The 24,113-nt window shown below is 36.0% G+C and overlaps 1 protein-coding gene across 9 annotated transcripts in view; it reads left to right on the forward strand.

Annotated features, from left to right (window-relative positions):
- Positions 1 to 24,113, forward strand: part of PPP1R9A (protein phosphatase 1 regulatory subunit 9A) — a 351,250-nt gene that overhangs the window by 223,207 nt on the left and 103,930 nt on the right. For all 9 annotated transcript variants that reach the window (XM_055420445.2, XM_055420444.2, XM_055420449.2 and 6 more), the window contains exon 6: positions 23,000 to 23,135. In XM_055420445.2, the coding sequence (XP_055276420.1) occupies positions 23,000 to 23,135 (136 nt within the window). The remainder of the gene's footprint in view (positions 1 to 22,999; positions 23,136 to 24,113) is intronic.

Consider the following 24,113-nt stretch of genomic DNA (forward strand, 5'->3'; position numbering starts at 1 on the left):
AATGCTATGCTAGCTAATTATATTGAAGTGATGGTGATTTATAAAGGAGGATCCTGTTTATTTAAGGAAGGCAGATGCAGTCAAACAATTTCACTAGCAATATGTACATTTTATTGTGCTTTATACTTTTATTTTTAAAATATTTTATTATTGGGTTCTTACTAGAAAAAATATATCTATATAAAATTCTTTATGTCTGGACTTTTTTCCTTAGTCAAACATGGACTTGCAACATAAGTTTTAGGAAATCAAGTTTTTGGGTCTATAGCTTTAATTGGGACTTGACTGTCTTGTTTACTACTATGTGCCTGGCATAGTTGGTGTACCTATTGTTGCATGACATATTACTCCCCAATTTAATGACTTGGAGCAACAAACTAATTATCTCATAGTTTCTGTGATCCACTTCCCAACTTTCTTGTGAGAGCCTCTCTACAGGGATTCATCACAACATGGAAACTAGATTCCCTAGAGGGAGTGATCCGGGGGAGTAGGCAATTGTCATTTTTCATTTTGCTGAAGTGACATTCCATCAGTTCTGTATTTTATTTGATAAAAGTAACCCAACAAGTGCACCCCACACTCTAGGGGAGAGAATTCCACAGGACATAAATGTAAGAATACAGCAGTTACTTGAATTCAGCTTAGAGGTTGCCTGTTATGTAGTGATTAGTAACTAGTTCAGGTCAGTTCAGTTCAGTCGCTCAGTCATGTCCAACTTTTTGCGACCCCATGAATCACAGCATGGCAGGCCTCCCTGTCCATCACCAACTTCCGGAGTTCACTCAAACTCATGTCCATCGAGTCGGTGATGCCATCCAGCCATCTCATTCTCTGTTGTCCCCTTCTCCTCCTGCCCCCTATCCCTCCCAGCATCAGAGTCTTTTCCAGTGAGTCAACTCTCCGCATGAGGTGGCCAAAGTATTGGAGTTTCAGCTTCAGCATCAGTCCTTCCAATGAACACCTAGGACTGATCTGCTTTAGAATGGATTGGTTGGACCTCCTTTGCAGTCCAAGGGACTCTCAAGAGTCTACTCCAGCACCACAGTTCAAAAGCATCAATTCTTCGGCGACCAGCTTTCTTCACGGTCCAACTCTCACATCCATACATGACCACTGGAAAAACCATAGCCTTGACTAGACGGACCTTGGTTGGCAAAGTAATGTCTCTGCTTTTTAATATGCTATCTAGGTTGGTCATAACTTTCCTTCCAAGGAGTAAGCGTCTTTTAATTTCATGGCTGCAGTCAGCATCCACAGTGATTTTGGAACTCAAAAAAATAAAGTCTGACACTGTTTCCACTGTTTCCCCATCTATTTCCCATGAAGTGATGGGACCAGATGCCATGATCTTAGTTTTCTGAATGTTGAGCTTTAAGCCAACTTTTTCACTCTCCTCTTTCACTTTCATCAAGAGGCTCTTTTGTTCCTCTTCACTTTCTGCCATAAGGGTGGTGTCATCTGCATATCTGAGGTTATTGTTAATTGTACAGATGGATGGATAGGCAGATAGATTAATGTTATTCCATTATATGTGTTACTGTTGCACACCCTATCTTAAGAACTCTAAAAACCTTGAGACTTTTTAAGAAAGACTGACCTTTGGATGGTGAGAGGTCTAAACATTTTTCCTTCTATATATGAAAGATTCTAAAAACTTTTGCCTAAAAATAGAAAACATTTAAAAGACATGGTAATAATTTTAAAGCATTTGAAAGAATAAACTCTGGAACACAGGTTGTGTGTGTGCTAGGTTGCTTCAGCCATGTCTGAATCTTTGCAACTCTATGAACTCTAACCTGCCAGGCTCTTCTGTCCAAGGGCTTCTCTAGACAAGAAAACTGGAATGAGTTGCCGTGCCCTCCTACAGGGGATCTTCTCCACCCAGGGATCAAACCTGTGTCTCTTATGTCTCCTGCATTGGCAAGTGGGGGTCTTTACCGCTAGTGCCATCTGGGAAGCCCAGAACAGAGATTAGTTGGTGGTTTTAACTCCATACTGGCTTCTTTGTGCTGTTATAGGAAAGTGATGCTATAGTAAAAATTGTGCTTCTGTATGAGAAATTTCTAATAAATTGGATGCTTGCTCGTCAGCACCATTCACATTAAATTTTAAATGCTTTCTGGCAAGTACCTGCTACTTATGCTCAATCACTATGCATTCATCATGCTTTTGTCTCCAGTGAATGCATTTAACTACTTTTTGACATCAAGCTATAAAGCACTTATAAAGTTTAGGATTTTATAGAAACTGTAGTCACAGACAATAGAAAACAAATTAATCTGGGATTCTTAAATATTCCTCTGTCCTTGTTGGAAGAGGTTAAAATATTCAAAAGTCTTGATGAAAGAAAATATAAGTGAATGATAAATGAACTTTTTATAGACATGCTCAAGTTTATTTTGGGTTCTCTCCTGGGCATGTAATTTCCAAATATGAAAGCTCTAAAAAATACTTTTTACTTAATATCATTGAGTATTTGAGATTTCCACTTGAAATGCATTAAATATTGAAATGTTTTCAGTTCATTAACATCATTTGTTTCCATGATAACCCAAGGGGGAATTGAGAGTTTCACTTTTTTAAAGAGCCTTGGTTTTGTGGTGTAGTGTCATAAATAATGGAGGGCAGTGAGAGCAATGTCATGTTCATGTTCATGTCATGTCATGGAAATCATGAGTTATTGTGTATTTTGTATTTGCCTTACTTGTAAGACCATCCCCTCTCCCTCAGATAAGGGGAGCAGCCACTCTAAGGTTGGGACCATGGATAGTAAAATTTTACACTTGTATATGTGAAAATGGGCTTCCTTGCTGGCTCAGATGGTTAATAATCCGCCTGCAGTGCAGGAAACCCAGGCTTGATCCCTGGGTTGGGAAGATCCCCTGGAGAAGGGAATGGCAACCCACTCCAGTATTCTTACCTGGAGAAATCCGTGGACAGAGGAGTCTGGTGGGCTATAGTCCATGCGGTCACAAAGAGTTGGACACAACTGAGAGACTAACATTTTCATACATGAAAATAGTCAGCAACTGGTGATAGAATATTAAAGACAGTAGGGATTTCAGGAAACTAGTTAAAGGAGACTTTGGCTTAAGGAGACATTTTCTGGTGTCACTATATACAAATTAACATTTAAAAAATTCTTTTTAAGATTTGTGTGTGTAAATGTTTAAACCTGAGCCACTGTTCCTGCCCTGTAAATAGGTTCATCTGTACCATTTTTCTATTAATAGATTCTATATATGTGCATTAATATATGCTATTTTTTCTCTTTCTGATTAACTTCACTCTGTATAACAGAGTCATGGTTATAGACTGTATATATATAGTCCAGGTTCATCCTTTTTCCTCTTCATGGCTGACCAATGATCTAGAAGGGTGGGAGGGAAGCTCAAGATATTATATGGTAGAAACCAACACACCATTGTAAAGCAATTATCCTCCAATTAAAAGTTTTAAAATGTTACCAACCCCCCCAAAAAAAAACTTGAGGCAACAGAGCTAACTATTAAACAGAGAAATGTCATTTCCTGAAAGGATGTAACATTTTAAAAAATATGTCTTTGACATAGGTTACTGTTAGAGTTTGGCAGTGTTTTTTAAATAATTCAACTACTTCTTTTATTTATTATTAATTAATAATAATAATTATTATTAATTTTTTAATTTATTTATTTTAATTGGAGGCTAATTACTTTACATTATTGTATTGGTTTTGCCATACATTGATATGAATCTGCCCCGGGTGTACACGTGTTCCCCATCTTGAACCCCCCTCCCACCTCCCTCCCCATCCCATCCCTCTGGTTCTTCCCAGTACACCAGCCCCGAGCATCCTGTATCATGCATCAAACCTGGACTGGTGATTCGTTTCACATATGATAATATACATGTTTCAGTGCCATTCTCCCAAATCATCCCACCCTTGCCCTCTCTCACAGAGTTCAAAAGATTGTTCTATACATCTGTATCTCTTTTGCTGTCTCGTATACAGGTTTATCATTATCATCTTTCTAAATTCCATATATATGCCTTAGTATACTGTATTGATGTTTTTCTTTATGGCTTACTTCACTCTGTATAATAGGCTCCAGTTTCATCCACCCATTAGAACTGATTCAAATGTATTCTTTTTAATTGCTGAGTAATACTCCATTGTGTTGAACTATAGTGTAAATAAAGTTCTATATAATCAGAATTGAGTTAGATAGAAAATTAATTTCTAGGAACTAATGCTTACAATTAAGTTAAATTTTTCAAATCTAGCTTTTAATAGCAAACATTTTGTAGGTGAATATAAAATTTTTTAAATGCTAAATATATAGTATATTAATCTAGATCCAATATGGAAAGGAAAATATGTAAGAATGTGCAAGTATAAGCAAGAGGTAAAAGCTTGGATGTGCAGGACTTCAACTTCTGAATACAATAAGCAAATTTTAGTGAAGGGGGCTGGATATACTTTTGCCATCACTTGCTCAGTAGAATTAAGCCAAATATTTGAAAGTTATGAACTTCATACTTTAAAATGTCATGAAATGTAAAACAAGTGAGTTTTTACCAAAATGTTTAAAAGAACCATGTGATTTGGTGATCCAGGGCTCAAGTAAAATGATAGCTGGTCTTATGCATCTATTTTTTATTTTGCTTTTTAAAGATAATACAGATTTTGGTCTGCATATAATTAATATTGTTTAAAGAATATTTGAATGAAAGAATTGATTTTATAAGAACTAATAACTATATCCTGTTTTGTTGTTGTTGTTCATTTGCTAAGTCGTGTCCAACTCTTTGCAACCCCATAGACTGCAGCACGCCAGGCTCCTCTGTCCTCATCTATCTCCTGGAGTTTGCTCAGATTCATGTCCATTGAGGTGGTGATACCATCCAACCATCACATCCTCTGCCACTGTCTTCTCCTTTTGCCTTCAGTCTTTCTCAGCATTAGTGTCTTTTCCAGTGAGTTGGCTGTTCACATCAGGTGGCCCAAGTTATTGGGAGCTTCAGCTTCAGCATCATTCCTTCCAGTGAATATTTAGGGTTGATTTCCTTTAGGATTGACTGGTTTGATCTCCTTGCAGTCCATGGGACTCTGAAGAATCTTCTACTGCACCACAGTTCAGTGGCATCAATTCTTCGGTGCTCAGCCTTCTTTATGGTTCAACTCTCACATCCCAGTTTAGCTATTCCTTTTTTTGATTAGCTTAATTCCACAATTATAATTTAAAATTTTTGATATCATAATAAGAGCCATATTTGACTAACATATTACTTCTATTAGAATAGCTTATGTCTGAAAAAGAGAACACTCATAAATCATCAAATCATCTTTCAACATAACCTCACATCATTCACAGGAAACATGTAGGATCTTTATGACTGTAATTCAGCAAATTGTAAATATAATTTTATAGTTGTTTTGTTTTTGTTTGACAGCTCACCGGAAAATTCAATAAACAAATCAAATGAGTTCTTTATAATCTCATCATCTAAACTCCATAGGACAGTGCATGGACATTGCTGTGTCTGATTATAGATGGAAAGAATAGGAAAAACTGATTTATCTCCCTTTGCTTATTTTATCTCAGCCTTGAAGGGGAGAGGGGGCAGTTCTTTATGAAATAATTCTTGTTGTAACATTACACTTGTTTTAAACACTAGAAACAAGCTGTGCTAAAAACATAAACTCTAGTAATAGATTTTGTTTTTAATATTGCCATTATTTGTCAGTCATAAGCTTAGAAAATACTTAATTTTTAATTTAAATGTCACATTACAGGGTTTTTTTTCCCACCTCATTCTTTATATCTGAAATGCAAAAGATCACATCATTCCTTATTGAAGCAAGGAAAAAAATTAGAAAGTAACAAGAAAAACATTTTTCTCTTAATTTTAAGTTTATAAACAGGGTGATTTGACAGTATGTGTTATCATTTCAGTCAGGGATAACGTCTAAAATATAAATAATAATTGCACAAAAATGTCAGTTAATTTGGTCACATGTATTTCAACAGTCTGATGGTTGCTGGCAATCATTTTTCATGATTTTTAAAATTCCATATAAAGTGATTATATAATCCATACTTTACTGTTTCAATCACAGCTCAGATTAAGGTTTTCAAAGCACAATTTAGTTCAATATTTCATCTTTTTTCCTGTGGTTGGTTTAGGAAAACCTCTCTTTCAAAATTAGGGAGCACAAATAAGTAATTAGATAGTGTGTACATATAGTATTTTGAAATGCATTCAATCCCATATAGAAATGTATATATTACCTAGATAAAGACAACATAAAACATTTAGTAAATACTCTTTAGGTACCAGGTAGTTAGTAAAGCTTTTTATATGGATTATATAATATTTGTTATTTTATTGTACATTTATTGTACATATTTGGAAATTAAGGATTTAGAAATATTGATACACTCAAGGTCACAAAGTCAAATAGTCATGTTTATGGTTTAGTGTATTCTATCAAAACCAGTCTTTTCTTTTGTATACACTTTCAATCTCTAAATTATACTATCACAGTATGTCCATACTCTGAATCTACACTTGAATAATAATCTTACTTTAAATTTTGCATTTTCTACTCATTTCTCTGCTAGGTTATACACATACAATAGGACATATTTATAAAGACAATTTAAAAATGGGCCAAATGTTTAGAATATATAAAAAGGTAATTTGAATGTTACCCATTTTTCAAATAGATAGTTTTATTACTGGGCTTCCCAGGTAGTGCTAGTGGTAAAGTTTATCTGCCTGTCAGTGCAGGAGACATAAAAGACACTGATTTGATCCCTGAATTGGGAAGATCTCCTGGCGGAGGGCATGGCAGCCTATTCCAGTATTCTTGCCTGGAAAATCGTATGGACAGAGGAGCCTAGTTGGCTGCAGTCCATAAGGTTGCCAGGAGTCAGACATGACGGAAGCAACTTAGCACATCATGGTAATAGTGCCTTAAAGACGTTTCATGTCTATACCACATTTTATTCTTATGTCACTCTGTTAGACATATGAGGTAGATACTGATTTTCACATGAGGAAAATAAGGCAGAGAGAATAGTTTAGTTTCAATTCTATGTGCTTTCCTTTGGGACCACACTTATCATGATGATATTCTATTATTACAAATCTGTACTGTAAATTATACCATATTATAAGACATTACAGATGTGAGTAACTGGAAACTATAACATGACCCAAATTTGCTGCCTGAATTAAGATATCTATCTATCTATCTATATATATATATATATAATTCAACATAAAATTTTTAAGTAAATGCAGATAGATCAGTGAACTGGAAGACAGAGTAATGTATATCACCTAGATTGAAGAGAAAAAATAATTTAAGAAATGGTGATAGTTTAAGTGACCTCTGGGACGACATCAAGCAAATAGGGGCCCAGATGGAGAAGAGAGAAAGGGGCAGAGAATTTACTTGAAGAAATAAAAGCTGAAAACATCCATAACCTTGGAAAGGAACAGATATCCAGATCCAGGGAGTACAGAGTGTCCAAGCAAGATGAACCCAAAGATATCTACACCAAGACAGATTATAATAATTAGAAGGGCATAAATTAAAGATACAGAATCTTGAGAGCAGCAGAGAAAGTCAACTAGTTACATACAAGTGAACTCCCATATGACTGTTAGCTAACTTTTCAGCAGAAACTTTTTAAGCAGAAGTGAGTGGTACCATATATTTAAAGTGATGAAAGGAAAAAACCTACAACCAAGAATACTCAGTAAAGTTATCATTAAGATTTGAAGGGGAAATAGAATTTTATAGATAAGCAAAAGCTGAAAGTTTTCAAATTGCTAAATCGGCTTTAAAAGAAATGTTAAGAAGACTTCTCTAAGGAGAAAAGACAAAAAATAGACCACAACTAGAAACATTTAAATTATAGAAGAAAAAGGCAAACATACAGTAAAAGTAGTAGATCAGCCATGTATAAAGTTAGTAGACGAGTTAAAAAACAAAAGTAAAAGCATCAATATCTACAATAACTAAGGGATACAAAACCCAAAAAAGATGTAAAATACGGTAACAAGAATTTTAAATGTGATTTGGAGGAGTAAAAATGCAGGGTTGTTAGAATATAGTTGAACTTGAGATCACTAACTTATAATCAACACATATATTTTGGTGTTATAGATGAACCTCCTGGTAATCACAAGTCAGAAACCTATAATAGGTACACACATGCAAGAAAAGAGAAAGGAATCCAGACGTAACATTGAAGACAGTTGTCAGATCACAAGGAAACAGAGCAAAAGAAGAAACAGAACTACGAAACCCCCAGAACAGTAAACACAGTGACAATAAGTATATACCTATCAACAGTTACTTGAAATGTGAATGGATTAAATGGTCCAATCAGAAGATGTAGAGAGGCTGAATGGAGTAAAAAACAAGGCCTATATGTGTGCTGCCTGGATGAGAGTCATTTCAGAGCTAAAGACACACACAGACTGAAAACAGGCAAGAAAGAGGTATTACATGCAAATGGAAACAAAAAAGAAACCTGGGCAGTACTTATATCAGAAAAGATAGACTTTAAAACAAAGACTGCAGGAAGAGGTAAAGAAGGACATCACATAATGACGAAGGGATCAGTTCAACAGGAAAATACAGCAATTGTAAATATGTGTACACCCAACATCAGTTCAGTTCAGTCGCTCAGTCGTGTCCGACTCTTTGCGACCCCATGAATCACAGCACGCCAGGCCTCCCTGTCCATCATCAACTCCTGGAGTTCACTCAAACTCATGTCCATCGAGCCGGTGATGCCATCCAGCCATCTCATTCTCTGTCGTCCCCGTCTCCTCCCGCCCCCAATCCCTCCCAGCGTTAGAGTCTTTTCCAGTGAGTCAACTCGTCGCATGAGGTGGCCAAAGTATTGGAGTCTCAGCTTTAGCATCAGTCCCACTAGGAGCAGCTAAATGCTTACAGTGCCTGTTAACAAACACAAAGGGAGAGATTGAGAGTGATACAATAATAGTAGGGACTTTAACAGGCCACTTGGCAGATCCTGTAGACAGAAAATCAGTATGGAAACACTGCTCCTAAATGACATATTAGACCACATGGATTTCATAAGTCTCGTGAAATTAAGAAGATTGAAATCACATCAAGTATCTTATTCTACCACAGTGCTGATGAGACCATTACTATAAGGAGGAAAAAACCTGCAAAAAACACAAACGTGGAAGCTAAACAATATGCTACTAAACAACCAATGGGTTACTGAAAGAATCAAAGAAGGAATTGAAACACTGTTGGAGGCAAGTAAAAATGGAAACACAATGATTGGTTTCTATGGAACATAACAAAAGCAGTTCTAAGAGGAAAGTTTACAGTAACACCAGATTACTTCAGGAGACAGAAAAAAATCTCAAATAAATAATCAAACCTTACACCCAAAGGAACTAGAAAAGGAGGGACAAGCAAAACTCAAAATTAGTAGAAGGAAAGAAATCATAAAAATCAGAGAAAAAATAAATGAAACAGAGACTTTAAAAAAAAAAAAAAGAAAGAAAGATCAATGAAACTAAGACCTGGTTCTTGAAAAGACAAACAAAATTGGTAAACTTTAACCAGACTCATCATGGGCCCAAGTAAAATCAGTAGTGAAAGAGAAGTTTAAAACTGACACCAATGAAATTCAGAGAAACATAAGAAATCACTATGAACTGTTACATACCTTCTAGGCTGTAAAAGACAACCTAGAAGAAATGAATAAATTCCTAGAAATATGCAGTTCCAAAGATTGATTGAGGAAGAAATAGGAAATATGAATCAACTGATTACCAGTAAGACACCAAATCACTAATTTAAAAATCTACCCTCCTCCCAAATAAAAATCCAGGACTAAATGGCCTCACGAATGAGTTCTACCAAACATTTAAAGGACAATTGAAATTGGTCCTTCTCAAGCTACTTCAAAAATTTGAAGGGAAAGGAACATTTCTGAACTCATTCTATGAGGTCAACATCACCCTGATACCAAAACCAGATGGAATTACTACACAAAAAAGAGAATCAAAGTCAGTATCACTGATAAAGCTAGATGTAACAATTTTAAACAAAATATTAGCAAACTGAATTCAGTAGTACATTAAAAGGAATATATAATAACGTGATCAGGTGGAATTTATCCCAGTGTTGCAAGGATAGTTTGGTATCCAGAAATCAATGTCATAACATTAGCAAATTGAAAAAAGTATTGTTATCTCAATAGATGTAGAAAAGCTTTTCTCAAAATGCAACATGCATTTATGATAAACAATAGAGAGGGAACTTACCGCAACATAATAAGAGCCATATATGACAGACCCACAGCCAACGTCAAACCCAGTGGTGAAAAGCTGAAAGCATTTCTACTAGGATCAGGATCAAAACAAGGATGCCAACTATTGCCACTTGTATTGTAAGTCCTAGCCACAGCAGTCAAGTAAGAAGAATAAATAGAAGGAAGCCAAATTGAAAAGGAAGAGTTAAAACTATCATTGTCTGCAATGACCTGATTCTACATAGTAATAGGAGGAGGAGCAGAGTAGTAGTGTTAGTCGTTCAGTTGTGTCCAACCCTTTGTGACCCAACGGACTGTGGCCTGCCAAGCCATCTGTCCAGGAATGCTCCAGGCAAGAATACTAGATGGATTACCATTTCCTTCTCTAATACTATATATAGAAAATCCTAAAGTCACCATCAAAAAAACTTACAACTAACAAATGAATGCAATAAAGTGACAGGCCTCAAAATTAATATCCAAAAATTTTCTATGATTCTGTACAATGACAACAAAACATCAGAAAGAGAAATTAAGAGAACAACCCAATTTACAATTGTATCATAGAGAGTAAAATGCCTGTGAATCAAGGGTTAGTCATGCAGTCATGTCCAACTCTCTGCGGCCCCATGAACTATGGCTCCTCTGTCCATGGAATGCTCCAGGGGGTCTTCCTAACCCAAATTGAACCTGGGTCTTCTGCATTGCAGGCAGATTCTTTTACATCTGAGCCACCACTTGGGAATAAACCTAACTAAAGCAGTACAAGACTTGTACTCAGAAAACTGTAAGACATGGATGGAAGAAACTGAAGATGACATAAATGGAAATATATACCATGCTTATGGGTTGGAAGACAGCATTGTCAAAATACTCCTCAGGCAGTCTATAGATTTAGTGTAATCAGTATCAAAATACCAAAATCATTTTTCACAGAACTACAGCAAATAATCATAGTCAATTAATCAGAGGAGGCAAGCATATAAAATGGGGAAAAGACAGCCTCTTCAATAAGTGGTGTTGTGATAACTGGATAGCTACATGCAAAATAACCAAACTGGACTACTTTCTCATACCATATACAAAAGTAAACTCAAAATGGATTAAAGACTTTAAAACCCGAAGCCATGAAACTCCAAGAAAAAAACTTAGGCTGTATGCTCTCTGACATCAGTCCTAACAATACAATTTTGGGGGAATATGTCTCCTTAGACAAGGGAAGCAAAAACAAAAATAAAAAAATGGGACCACATTAAACTAAAAAATTTCTGCACAGTTAAGGTAGCTATCAGCTGAAAAGGCAGCCAACTGAATGGAAGAAGATATTTGCAAACGATAAAAGATTAAAGTCTAAAGTATACAAAGAACTCAAATAACTCAATATCAAAATAACAAAGAACCCAATTAAAAAATGTCCAGGGGGCCTGAATAGACACTTTTCCAAAGAACACATATGGCCAACAGCCACATGAAAAGATGCTCAACATCACTAATTATCAGAGACATTCAAGTAAGAATTACAATAAGATATCACATCAGAATAACTGTTATCAAAAAGACAACGAATCAGTGTTAATGAGGATGTGGAGAAAAGGGGCTACTTGTGCACTGTTGGTGGAACTGTAAATTGATGCAGACACTATGAAAAACAGTATGGAAGTTCCTCAGAAAATTAAAAATACAACTGAAATATGATTTAGTAATTTACTTCTGGGTATTTATTTGAAAAAAATAAAAACCCTAATTTGAAAAAAATATATGCACTCAAATGTTCACTGAACCTTTATTTACAATACCCTAGATATAGAAGCAACCTAAGTGTCCAACATGAGGTGAAAGGATAAAGACAAAGTGGTGCACACACACACACACACAAAGAGCTAAATAGATGAAGGCTTTAAGAAATGCAAATTTTGTGTATATTCAATCACACTTCTTATTGTTGTTACAAACCTCTGCCACTACATTGGGCTTTTGCAGTTCTGTGGAGTTTTCCTTTTTCCCTTTTTCTTTCTTCTTCTGTTTTTTTTTCTTTTCTTTTTTATAATATTAATTTTTAAAATCCTAATATATTTTTTCTATATTTATCACTGTTTGCCTTTCCTACTGTTCTCTTACCTTGCAGTTAATCTTTAATGTATATAAATCTTCTTCATCTACCTCTATTTAACTTTGCATATCTATTCTTTCTTTCTTCACTTTATTTCCTTTCCTCTCAACATATTCATTAGTTTTGTTTCCATTGCTTTATCCCCCACTTGGCATCTTGCATTAGTTTTGTTTCCCACTTTGTGCTTTAGTTAGATTTTTTCTTACCTAGTAAATATAATTTTTGATTTACTTTTTTCTCCAGGCCAGTCTACTGTACTTTATATTTGTTGGACTGTTTTGACTTTGCTCATGGGTGTATATGTATATGGTGTATATTCCATTATTTTAATTATTATTTGCCTGATTTTGTAAGTGCCATTTGTCTGGGGTTCACCTTTGGTTTCTCATTTTTGGATATTTGTTTTAATCTCACTTAATGCTATAACAAACCACTTGTGGAATCTTTGTTCCTGACCAGAAATCAAGTCCTGAGCATTTGGAGTGGGAGCACTGACTCCAAGACCCAAGACTACCAGAGAACTAACTCTCAGTTCATTTCAGTTCAGTTCAGTCACTCAGTCGTGTCCGACTCTCTGAGACCCCATGAATCACAGCACGCCAGGCCTCCCTGTCCATCACCAACTCCCGGAGTTCACTCAAACTCATGTCCATCGAGTCGGTGATGCCATCCAGCCATCTCATTCTCTGTCGTCCCCATCTCCTCCCACCCCCAATCCCTCCCAGCATCAGAGTCTTTTCCAGTGAGTCAACTCGTCGCATGAGGTGGCCAAAGTATTGAAGTTTCAGCTTCAGCATCAGTCCTTCCAATGAACACCCAGGGTTGATCTCCTTTAGGATGGACTGGTTGGATCTCCTTGCAGTCCAAGGGACTCTCAAGAGTCTTCTCCAGCACCACAGTTCAAAAGCATCAATTCTTCGGTGATCAGCTTTCTTCACAGTCCAACTCTCACATCCATACATGACCACTGTAAAAAACATAGCCTTGACTAGATGGACCTTGGTTGGCAAAGAACTAACTCTAGGGGGTACCAAACAGTGAGAACTAACACAAAGGAAACCACTGTAATACAAGACCCGGCATCACCTAACCACCATTAGCACCCTGTCCAGGAGGCCTCATCTAAACAACAAACATACAAAAAACATCTAAACAACAAAAATACAAACCCAGTAGTCACCAGACAGGATTACCACCTCACTCAGCCTTGCCCATCAGAGGAAAAACAAACAAACAAAATCTCAGCACAAATCTCACCCTGTAAGAGGCTTACACAAACCACTGGACCAAACTTAGGAGGGCAGAAACCAAAAGGATGACAGAATTCAACCTTGAATCCTGGGGAAAGGAGACCTCAAACACAATAAGTAAAAAAAGAATAATGAAAAGGCAGAAAAATACTGCACAAATGAAGGAACAAAGTAAAAACACAGAAGTCCAAATAAATGAAGAAGAAATAGGCAAACTACCAGAAAAATAATTCAGAATAATGATAGTAAAGATGGTCAAAAACTGTGAAAACAAAATGGAGAAAATGCAAGAATCAGTTAACAAAAACCTAGAAGAATTAAAGAATAAACATATAGAGAAAAACAACACAATTACTTAAATTAAAAATACTCTAGAAGGAATCAATAGCAGAATATCTGAAGCAGAAGAACGAATCAGTGAGCTGGAAGATAAAATGGTGGAAATAACTTCTGAAGAGCAGAATAAAGTAAAAAGAATGAAAAGAACTGAGGATAGTCTCAGAGACCTCTGGGACAATATCAAACACACCAACATTAGAATTATATGGGTCCCAGAAAAAGAAGAGAAAAAGAAGGGGTATGAGAAAATTTTTGAAGAGATTATAGTTGAAAATTTCCCCAACATGGAAAAGGAAATAGTCAAACAAGGTCAAGAGGCATAAAGAGTCCCACACAGGATAAGACCAAGGAGAAACATGCCAAGACACATACTAATCAAACTAACAAAGACTAAACACAAAGAAAAAATATTAAAAGCAGCAAGGGAGAAGTAACAAGTAACATACAAGGGAAAACCCATATGCTTAACAGCTGATCTTTCAGCAGAAACTGCAGGCCTGAAGGCAATGGCAGGATATATTTAAAGTAATGAAAGGGAAAAATCTACAACCAAGATTACTGTATCCCACAAGGATCTCATTCAAAATTGATGGAGAAATCAAAAGCTTTTCAGACAAGCAAAAGTTAAGAAAATTCAGTACCACATAACCAGCTTTACACCAAATGTTAAAGGGACTTATATAGCCAAGAAATACAAGAGAAGAAAAAAGGTCTACAAAATCAAACCCAAACGATTAAGAAAATGGCAGTAGGAACATTTTTGAATAATCACTTTAAATGTAAATGGATTAAATGCTCCAACCAAAAGACACAGATTGGCTGAATGGATACAAAAGCAAGATCCATATATATACTGTCTAAAAGAAACCCACTGCAGACCTCACAGCACATGTAGACTGAAAGTGAGAGGATAGAAAAATATATTCCATGCAAATGGGAAGCAAAGTAAAGCTGGAGCAGCAATCCTCATATAAGACAAAATAGAACTTAAAATAAAAAATATTATAAGAGATAAGGAAGGACAGTACGTAATGATCAAGGGATCAATCCAGGAGGAAGACATGACAATTGTAAATATCTTTGCACCCATCATAGGAGCACCTCAATACATAAGACAAACACTAACGGACATAAAAGAAGAAATTGACAGTAACACAATAATAGTAGGAGACTTTTAACACCTGATTCACACCAATGGACAGATCATCAAAACAGAAAATTAATAAAGAAACACAAGTCTTAAATGATACATTAGATGAGATGGATCTCATTGATATCTATAGGATATTCTATCCAAATGCAGAGGAAAAAACCTTCTTCTCAGGTACACATGAAACATTCTCCAGGGTTATCAGTAAATTTAAGAAAATTGAAATTGTATCAAGCATCTTCTCTGACCATGATGCTATGAGCCTAGATGTCAGTTACAAGAAAAAAAAACTGAAAGAAACACAAACATATGGAGATTAAACAACACGTTTCTAAATGACCAACACGTTGCTGAAGAAAGCAAAAGGGAAATAAAAAGATTACAGAAACAAATGACTATGAAAACATGACAATTCAAAATCTATGGGATGCTGCAAAAGCAGTTCTAAGAGGGAAGTTTATATCAATAAAATCCTGCTTCCAGAAACAAGAAAAGCATCAAGTAGACAATATAATTTTACACCTGAACTGGAAGAAGTAGGAAAAAAACCACCACAAAATTAGTAGGAGGAAAGAAATCATAAAGATACAAGCAGAATAAATGAAATGAAATAAACAATAGTAAAGATTAATAAAACTAAAAGCTGGTTCTTTGAGAAGATAAGCAAATGGACAAGACTTTATCCAGGCTCATGGAGAAAGAGAGAAGCATCAAATCAACAAAATTAGAAATGAAAAAGGAGAGGATACAACAGAAAACACAGAAATACAAAGGATTATAAGAGGCTATTATGAACACCTGTATGGCAATAAAATGGATAACCTGGAAGAAATGGACAGATTCTCAGAAAAGTTCAATCTACCAAGACTGAATCAGGAAGAAGTAGAAATTATAAACAACCCAATATGAAGCACTGAAATTGAAGCTGTTATCAAAAATCTCCCAAAAACCAAAAGCCCAGGACCAGATGACTTCACAGGACAATTCTGTCAAACATTTAGAGAAGAGCTAATGCCTATCCTTCTAAAAGTCTTTCAAAAAATTGCAGAGAAAGGAACATTTCCAAACTCATTCTATGAGGCCACCATCAACCTGATACCAAAATCATACAAAGAGACACAGGTAAAGAAACCCACAGGCCAACATCACTGATGAGCATAGATGCAAAATCCTCAACAAAATGTCACCAAACAGAATTCAGCAACACATCTGAAAGCTCATACACCATGAGCAAGCTGGGATGTTGATGTTGTTCCAGGGATGCAAGGATTCTTCAGTGTACACAAATCAATCAATGTGATACACCATGTTAACAAATTGAAAGATAAAAACCATATGATCATCTCAATAGATGCAGAAAAAGCCTTTGACAAAATTCAGCACCCATTTATGATTAAAACTCTTCACAAATTGGGCATAGAAGGGACCTACCTCAACATAGTAAAGGCCATATGTGATAAGCCTACAGCAAACATTATTCTCAATGGTGAAAAACAGAAAGCACTCCCCCTAAGATTAGGAACAAGACAAGGGTGTCCACTTTCACCACTATTATTCAACATAGTTCTGGAAGTCCTAACTACAGCCATCAGAGAAGGAAAAGAAATAAAAGGAATCCAGATCGCAAAAGAAGAAGTAAAGTTCTCACTGTTTGCAGATGACATGATATTGTACACAGAAAACCCTAAAGATAGTATCAGAAAACTACTCGAGCTAATGAGTGAATACAGCAAAGTTGCAGGATACAAAATCAATGCACAGAAATCACTTGCATTTCTATATACAAACAATGAAAAATCAGAAAGAGAAATTAAGGAATCAATCCCATTCACCATTCCAAGAAAAAGAATTAAATATCTAGGAATAAACTTACCTCAGGAGACAAAAGAACTGCACACACAAAACTATAAGACATTAATGAAAGAAATCAAAGACAACAGACACAGATGGAGAGACATTCTGTGTTCCTAGGCAGGAAGAATCAATATTGTGAAAATGACGATACTATCAAACACAATCTACAGAGTCAATGTGATCTCTACCAAATTACCAATGGCAGCTTTCACAGAACTGGAACAAAAGATTTCACAATTCACATGGAAACAAAAAAGACCCGGAATAGCCAAAGCAGTCCTGAGAAAGAAGAATGGAGCTGGAGGAAACAACTTTCCTGACTTCAGATTATACTACAAAACTATGGTCATCAAGACAGTATGGTACTGGCAAAAAACCAGATATATATAGACCAATGGAACAAGATAGAAAGCCCAGAAAGAAACCCATGCACCTATGGGTACCTTATTTTTGACAAAAGAGGCAAGAATTATACAATGGGGCAAAGATAGCCTCTTCAAGAAATGGTGCTGGGAAAACTGGACAGCTACATTTAAAAGAATGAAATTAGATCACTTCCTAATACCATCAGTTCAGTTCAGTTCAGTTCAGTCGCTCAGTTGTGTCCGACTCTTTGCAACCCCATGAATCACAGCATGCCAGGCCTCCCTGTCCATCACCAACTCCCAGAGTTCACTCAAACTCATGTCCATAGAATCGGTGATGCCATCCAGCCATCTCATTCTCTGTCGTCCCCGTCTCCTCCCACCCCCAGTCCCTCCTAGCATCAGACTCTTTTCCAGTGAGTCACCATTCACAAAGATAAACTCAAAATGGATTAAAGACCTAAATGCAAGACCAGAAACTATAAAACTCTTAAACATAAGCAGAACACTTGATGACATAAATCAAAGCAAGATGCTCTATGACCCACCTCATAGAGTAATGGAAATAAAACCAAAAGTAAACAAGTGGCAGTTGATTAACCTTAAAAGCTTTTGCACAGCAAAATATACTATAAGCAAAGTAAAAAGACAACCCTCAGATTGAGAGAAAATAATAGAAATGAAAAAACTTACAAAGGACTAATTTGCAAAATATACATGCAATTCAATCAAAAAGTGGGAAAAAGACATTTCTCCAAAGAAGACATACAGATGCCTATCAAACACATGAAAAGATACTCAGTGTCGCTCATTATTAGAGAAATGCAAATGAAAACTACAATGAGATATCACCTCCAATCGGTCAGAATGGCCATCATCAAAAAATAAAATAAATCAAATGCTGGAGAAGATGTGGAGCAAAGGGAACGCTCTTGCACAGTTGGTAGGAAAGTAAATTGTACAGCTTCTATGGATGACGGTATGGAGATTCCTTAAAAAACTAGGAATAAAACCACAATATGACTCAGGAATGCCACTCCTATTCATATAACCTGAGAAAACCAAAATTGAAAAAGACACATGTATCCCATTGTTCATTGCAGTACTATTTACAATAGCTAGAACATGAAAGCAACCTAAATGTCCATCAACAGACGAATGGATAAAGAAGTTGTGGTACATACACACAATGGAATATCACTTAGCCATAAAAATGCATTTGAGTCAGTTCTAATGAGGTTGATTGAACCTAGAACCTATTATTCAGAGTGAAGTGAATCAGAGAGAGAAAGATAAATATCGTATTGTAACACATATATGTGGAATCTAGGAAAATGGTACTGAATAATTTATTTACAGGACAGCAGTGGAGAAACAGACATAGAAAATAGATTTATGAACATGGGGTGAGGGGTGGAGAGGGTGAGATGTATGGAAAAAGTACCATGGAAACTTGCATTACCACATGTAAAACAGATAGCCAACAGGAATTTGCTGTATGACTCAGGACGTTCAAGCAGCAGCTCTGTATCAATCTAGAGGAGTGGGATGGGGTGGGAGATCAGAGGGAGATTTAGAAGGGAAGGGTAATGTGTATACCTATAACTGATTCATGTTGAGGTTTGACAGAAAATGACAAAATTCTATAAAATAATGGTCCTTCAATAAAAAATAAATTAGAAAAAAAGAAAAGTAAAAGTATTTTTTGAAAGAAATTCAAATCTCTAGTTATATTTTAAGGAAGTCAAGGTGTAATATACAGAATAAGGAATATGGTCAGTAATAGTGTAGTAAACCTGTATGGGGACAGATGGTTACTAGACTTAGGGTAATCTTTCATAATGTATGCAAGTGTCAAATCATCACGTAATACGCCTGTAACTAACATAATATTGTTACATAGTATTGTCAACTCTATTTCAATAGAGATAATTAAATGTAGAGAATTACGATGCTCATGGATCAGACAATTCTATATTAGTGGAATTGATCCACAAATTGGTCTATAGATTCAAAGCAATCCCAAATCAAACATCAATGTGCCTTTTAAATGAAACTGGTAAGCTAGTTTTAAAATTTATATAGCTATTTAGATAACTTAGAATAGTCAGTAGTTTTGAAAAGGGCATACATAATTGGATAACTCACAGCACTAGTTTCAAGATTATATATATTGCAATCAAGGCAGTGAGCTATTGGCACAGGGATAAAAACATCAGTGCAGAAGATTGAAAAGTTCAGAAATCAGCATATAAGTACATGGTCAATTTATTTTCAGCAAATGTTCCTGAGTAATTCAGTGATGGTGATGAATAGTTTTTTCAAAACATGGTAAAACATGGTATTGAAACAACTGGCTACCCATTTGGAAAATATCGAACCCACCTTTACCAAACATCATGCATAAAAATAAATTTGAAAGGTTTCACCTAACTGATATAAAATCAAAACATTAACACTTTAAGAAGGACAATATTAGGTTGGGACAAAACTAATTGTGGTTTTTGCATTGTTGAAATTTGCCATTTGATATTGGAATATATTCTAAATAAATGTGGTTATAAATAAATATATTCTAAATAAATGTTATATATCATTTTAACGCACATTTCTTGCTTTATGTTTTTTGCTAGTAACTTGTTGTTTAGTTGCTAAGTTATGTCCAACTCTTTGTGACCCCATGAACTGCTGCACACCTGACTTTCCTGTCCTTCACCATCTCCCAGAGCTTGCTTAAACTCAGGTCCATTGAGTCAGTGATGCCATTCAGCCATCTCATCCTCTGTCGTCATCTTCTCCTCCTGCCTTCAATCTTTCCCAGCATCAGGGCCTTTTCCAGTGAGTCAGCTCTTTGCGTCAGGTGGCCAAAGTATTGAAGTTTCAGCATCAGTCCTTCAAGGTTGATTTCCATTATGACTGACTGGTTTGATCTCCTTGCTGTCCAAGGGACTCTTAAGAGCCTTTCAGTTCAGTTCAGTTCAGTCGCTCAGTCGTGTCTGACTCTTTGCGACCCCATGATTCACAGCACGCCAGGCCTCCCTGTCCATCACCAACTCCCAGAGTTCACTCATACTCACGTCCATCGAGTCGGTGATGCCATCCAGCCATCTCATTCTCTGTCGTCCCCTTCTCCTCCTGCCCCCAATCCCTCCCAGCATCAGAGTCTTTTCCAGTGAGTCAACTCTTCGCATGAGGTGGCCAAAGTATTGGAGTTTCACTTTTAGCATCAGTCCTTCCCATGAACACCCAGGACTGATCTCCTTTAGAATGGACTGCTTGGATCTCCTTGCAGTCCAAAGGACTCTCGCCTTGACTAGATGGACCTTTGTTGCCAAAGTAATGTCTCTGCTTTTTAATATTCTATCTAGGTTGGTCATAACTTTCCTTCCAAGGAGTAAGCGTCTTTTAATTTCGTGGCTGCAATCACCATCTGCAGTGATTTTGGAGCCCCCAAAAATAAAGTTTTCAACTGTTTCCCCATCTATTTCCCATGAAGTGATGGGACCAGATGCCATGATCTTAATTTTCTGAATGTTGAGCTTTAAGGAACTTTTTCACTTTCACTTTCATCAAGAGGCTTTTGAGTGCCTCTTCACTTTCTGCCATAGGGTGGCGTCATCTGCATATCTAAGGTTATTGATATTTCTCCTGGCAATCTTGATTCCAGCTTGTGCTTCTTCCAGCCCAGCATTTCTCATGATGTACTCTTCATATAAGTTAAATAAGCAGGGTGACAATATACAACCTTGACGTACTTCTTTTCCTATTTGGAACCAGTCTGTTGTTCCATGTCCAGTTCTTGCTGTTCATTTTCTGTTTATTTTAGACTACAGAAATGATGTTAGACCAAAAGCTGATTTGAGCAATTTTCTTATTTGAGTTCAAAATTTGCTGTGAAACATTAGAGACAACTTGCAACATCAACAATGCATTTGACTCAAGATCTTCTAACGTACAGTACAAGAATGTTTATGTACAGTGGTTCAGGAAGTCTTGCAAAGGAGACGAGACTTGAAGATGAGCAGAATTACTGGCCGTTGGAAGTTGACAGTGACAATTGAGAGTCATCATCAAAGCTGATCCTCTAAAAACTATTTGAGAAGTTGCCTAAGAACTCAGCGTTGACCATTTTACAGTCATTCAGCATTTGAAGCACATTGGAAAGATGCAAAAGCTTGAAAGGTGGATGCCTCACTAGCTAACCAGAAATAAAAAAAATTGTCAATTTGAAGTGTCTTCTTCTCTTATTCTGTGCAACAACAATGAACCATTTCTCAATCAGATTGCAAAATGCAACAAAGAGTGAATTGTATACAACAAATGGTGATGACCTGCTCAATGGTTGGACCGAGAAGAAGCTCCAAAGCACTTCCCAAAGCCAACTTGCACCAAAAAAAGATTATGGTTACTGTTTGTTGGTCTCTTGCTGGTCTGATCCACTACAGCTTTCTGAATCTCTGTGAAACTATTACATCTGAGAATTATGCCCAGCAAATTGATGAGATGCACCAAAAACTGCAGCCTCTGTAGCTGTCATTGTTCAACAGGACGAGACCAGTTCTTCCCAATGACAGCGTCCAACCACGCGTTAAAAACTTGAACAAATTGAACTATGAAGTTTTGCCTCCTCCACCATATTCACCTCTCGCCAACTAACTACCGCTTCTTCAAGCATCTTGACACTTTTTGCAGGGAAAATTCTTCCACAACCAGCAGGATCCAGAAAATGCATTCGTATATTAAATTAAATAGAGTTACTAACCAAAATAATGAAGTTAAGTAATATATGGAAACTATAATATGGAGACATATTATTTGTATTTTTTGAAAAATAGAGCCATATATTAGTGTGAAAAGATTTTAAAAAGTGAATATTAACTTGTTGAATAAGAAACATAGTATGAATGAGGATGTATCATAAATGACTACATGGCAATAAGTAATGTCTTCCCTGATTTTCTCTTTATATATTTTTTTCTTACAGGAATTGTATTGATAGGTATTTCCCCTTGAGTATGTCTTGAGGCCACATCCTTCCTCATACCATCTTTCTCAAAACTTAGTGAAGTGATTTACCTCTCCTTTGTTTTAGTTTTTCATTTAAAGAACACAGACCAAAAAAAAAACTACATTTTTTTTCTCTTCTTTTTTTTTAGCCTTCAGAGTCAGTAACTTAGCAAAAAGTCAATGCCTCCTTCTTATTTACTCACATAGAGTATGCCATACCTCAAGATGTTTTTCAAGTAGTTTTTGCATTTTAAAGAGAATGTAACTGTGGAAATGATTCTAAAGTTCAGCGTTACAGAAAATTATGACTTTGCTTTCATTTTGGAGGGCATCAAAAATGTGTAAAGTACTGGAGAATGGATTACATCTGTTTGTCTTCTCCTAATGTAATAATTTTTTGTGGTTCTTTACTTTTCCTCTTTTCCTTTGGTTTGTGGCTGCAAAAATCACTTCAGTTGCTCAGCTAACCTTTCCTTCTACCCAAGCATACCTTTAAAAAAACAGGTAATATTATTTTTTTGAGGCTTGATATACTCTGATGAAATGTGAAGCCTATTTACTTAGCATTCCTTTTTTGCTGGAGAGTCTGACTATACCAGTTCTCTTTAACTTTCTTGTAGATTTGTTATTGGGCGAGAAAAACCTGGACAAGTGAGCGAGGTTGCCCAGTTGATAAGCCAGACGCTGGAACAAGAAAGGCGCCAGAGAGAGCTGCTTGAACAGCACTATGCCCAGTATGATGCTGACGACGATGAGGTAAGTCACGCTTGCAAATATCCTTCTTCCTTCATTTCTTCTTACTACATCCCTGCTCGATAAAACTCTATTTACCTTATAATAGTAAGACAGATCTTTGCAGTTTTTCAAGGAGAATATGTCAATGTCAACCTCACAGAAAGGAAATATTGCTTGTGTTTGTTATTAGCTTATCAATCAATTAATGGTATCATATTTACAGTATGAAGTCTTCTGGATCAAATAAACCCTGTTTTACCATATTATTAAGATACATTCAATGAAACAAAAAAAGGGTAAAAATACCAAACTATAAATGCTAGCTATCTTGGATTTTTCTCTCTCTGCTTTGTATTTTTCAATTTTTTTCCAAATTTTCTACAGTAAGTATGTAACATTTTTTCAAAAAATCAGTGATCATTTTGAATGAAAAGACATACATATATACACAAACATACACAGAAAAGTACTGAAAATTGCTTAGTTTTTTAGAATTTTTTCCCCCAGGAAGAGAAAGTTCTTTGGATCTGCTCACTATGATTTGTGCTAACATAATGCAGAACAAAGCTTTTCCACCAGCGCGTATTCCATTGAGTAGATCCATATTGGAGTAATTTTGCATCTTGCTCTCTGTAAAAGATCAAGCAAATGAATAGAAGCTAACCCCCAAGTGAAAACGACTCTCCGGAACCCTTGTGTGTTGTAATATAATACAGATGCTGGTCTATTTCTAATGTGAGTGCCAAATGTACATTGATATAATGGGACAACATACTTTTTTATAAACATGTTAAATATGCATATGTTTCACATTGACATGTCAAAGGATCCATCAACAATGTAGCTGCAGTGTTTCATGCTCCATAAGCATAGTGAATATTCAGATAAAATAGATACTCTTCTTTATACCAGCTGATAGAAGGACAGTGCAACTTCATATGTTCAACCTCTACTCATCTGATATATTATTTTTACAGAACTTTTTTGGTTTCTAGCAAG

The sequence above is a fragment of the Moschus berezovskii genome, chromosome 3, assembly GCF_049115385.1.
Source record: "Moschus berezovskii isolate FMDL1 chromosome 3, NW_MosBer_1.0, whole genome shotgun sequence".
In the NCBI taxonomy this organism is placed as follows: Eukaryota; Metazoa; Chordata; class Mammalia; order Artiodactyla; family Moschidae; genus Moschus; species Moschus berezovskii.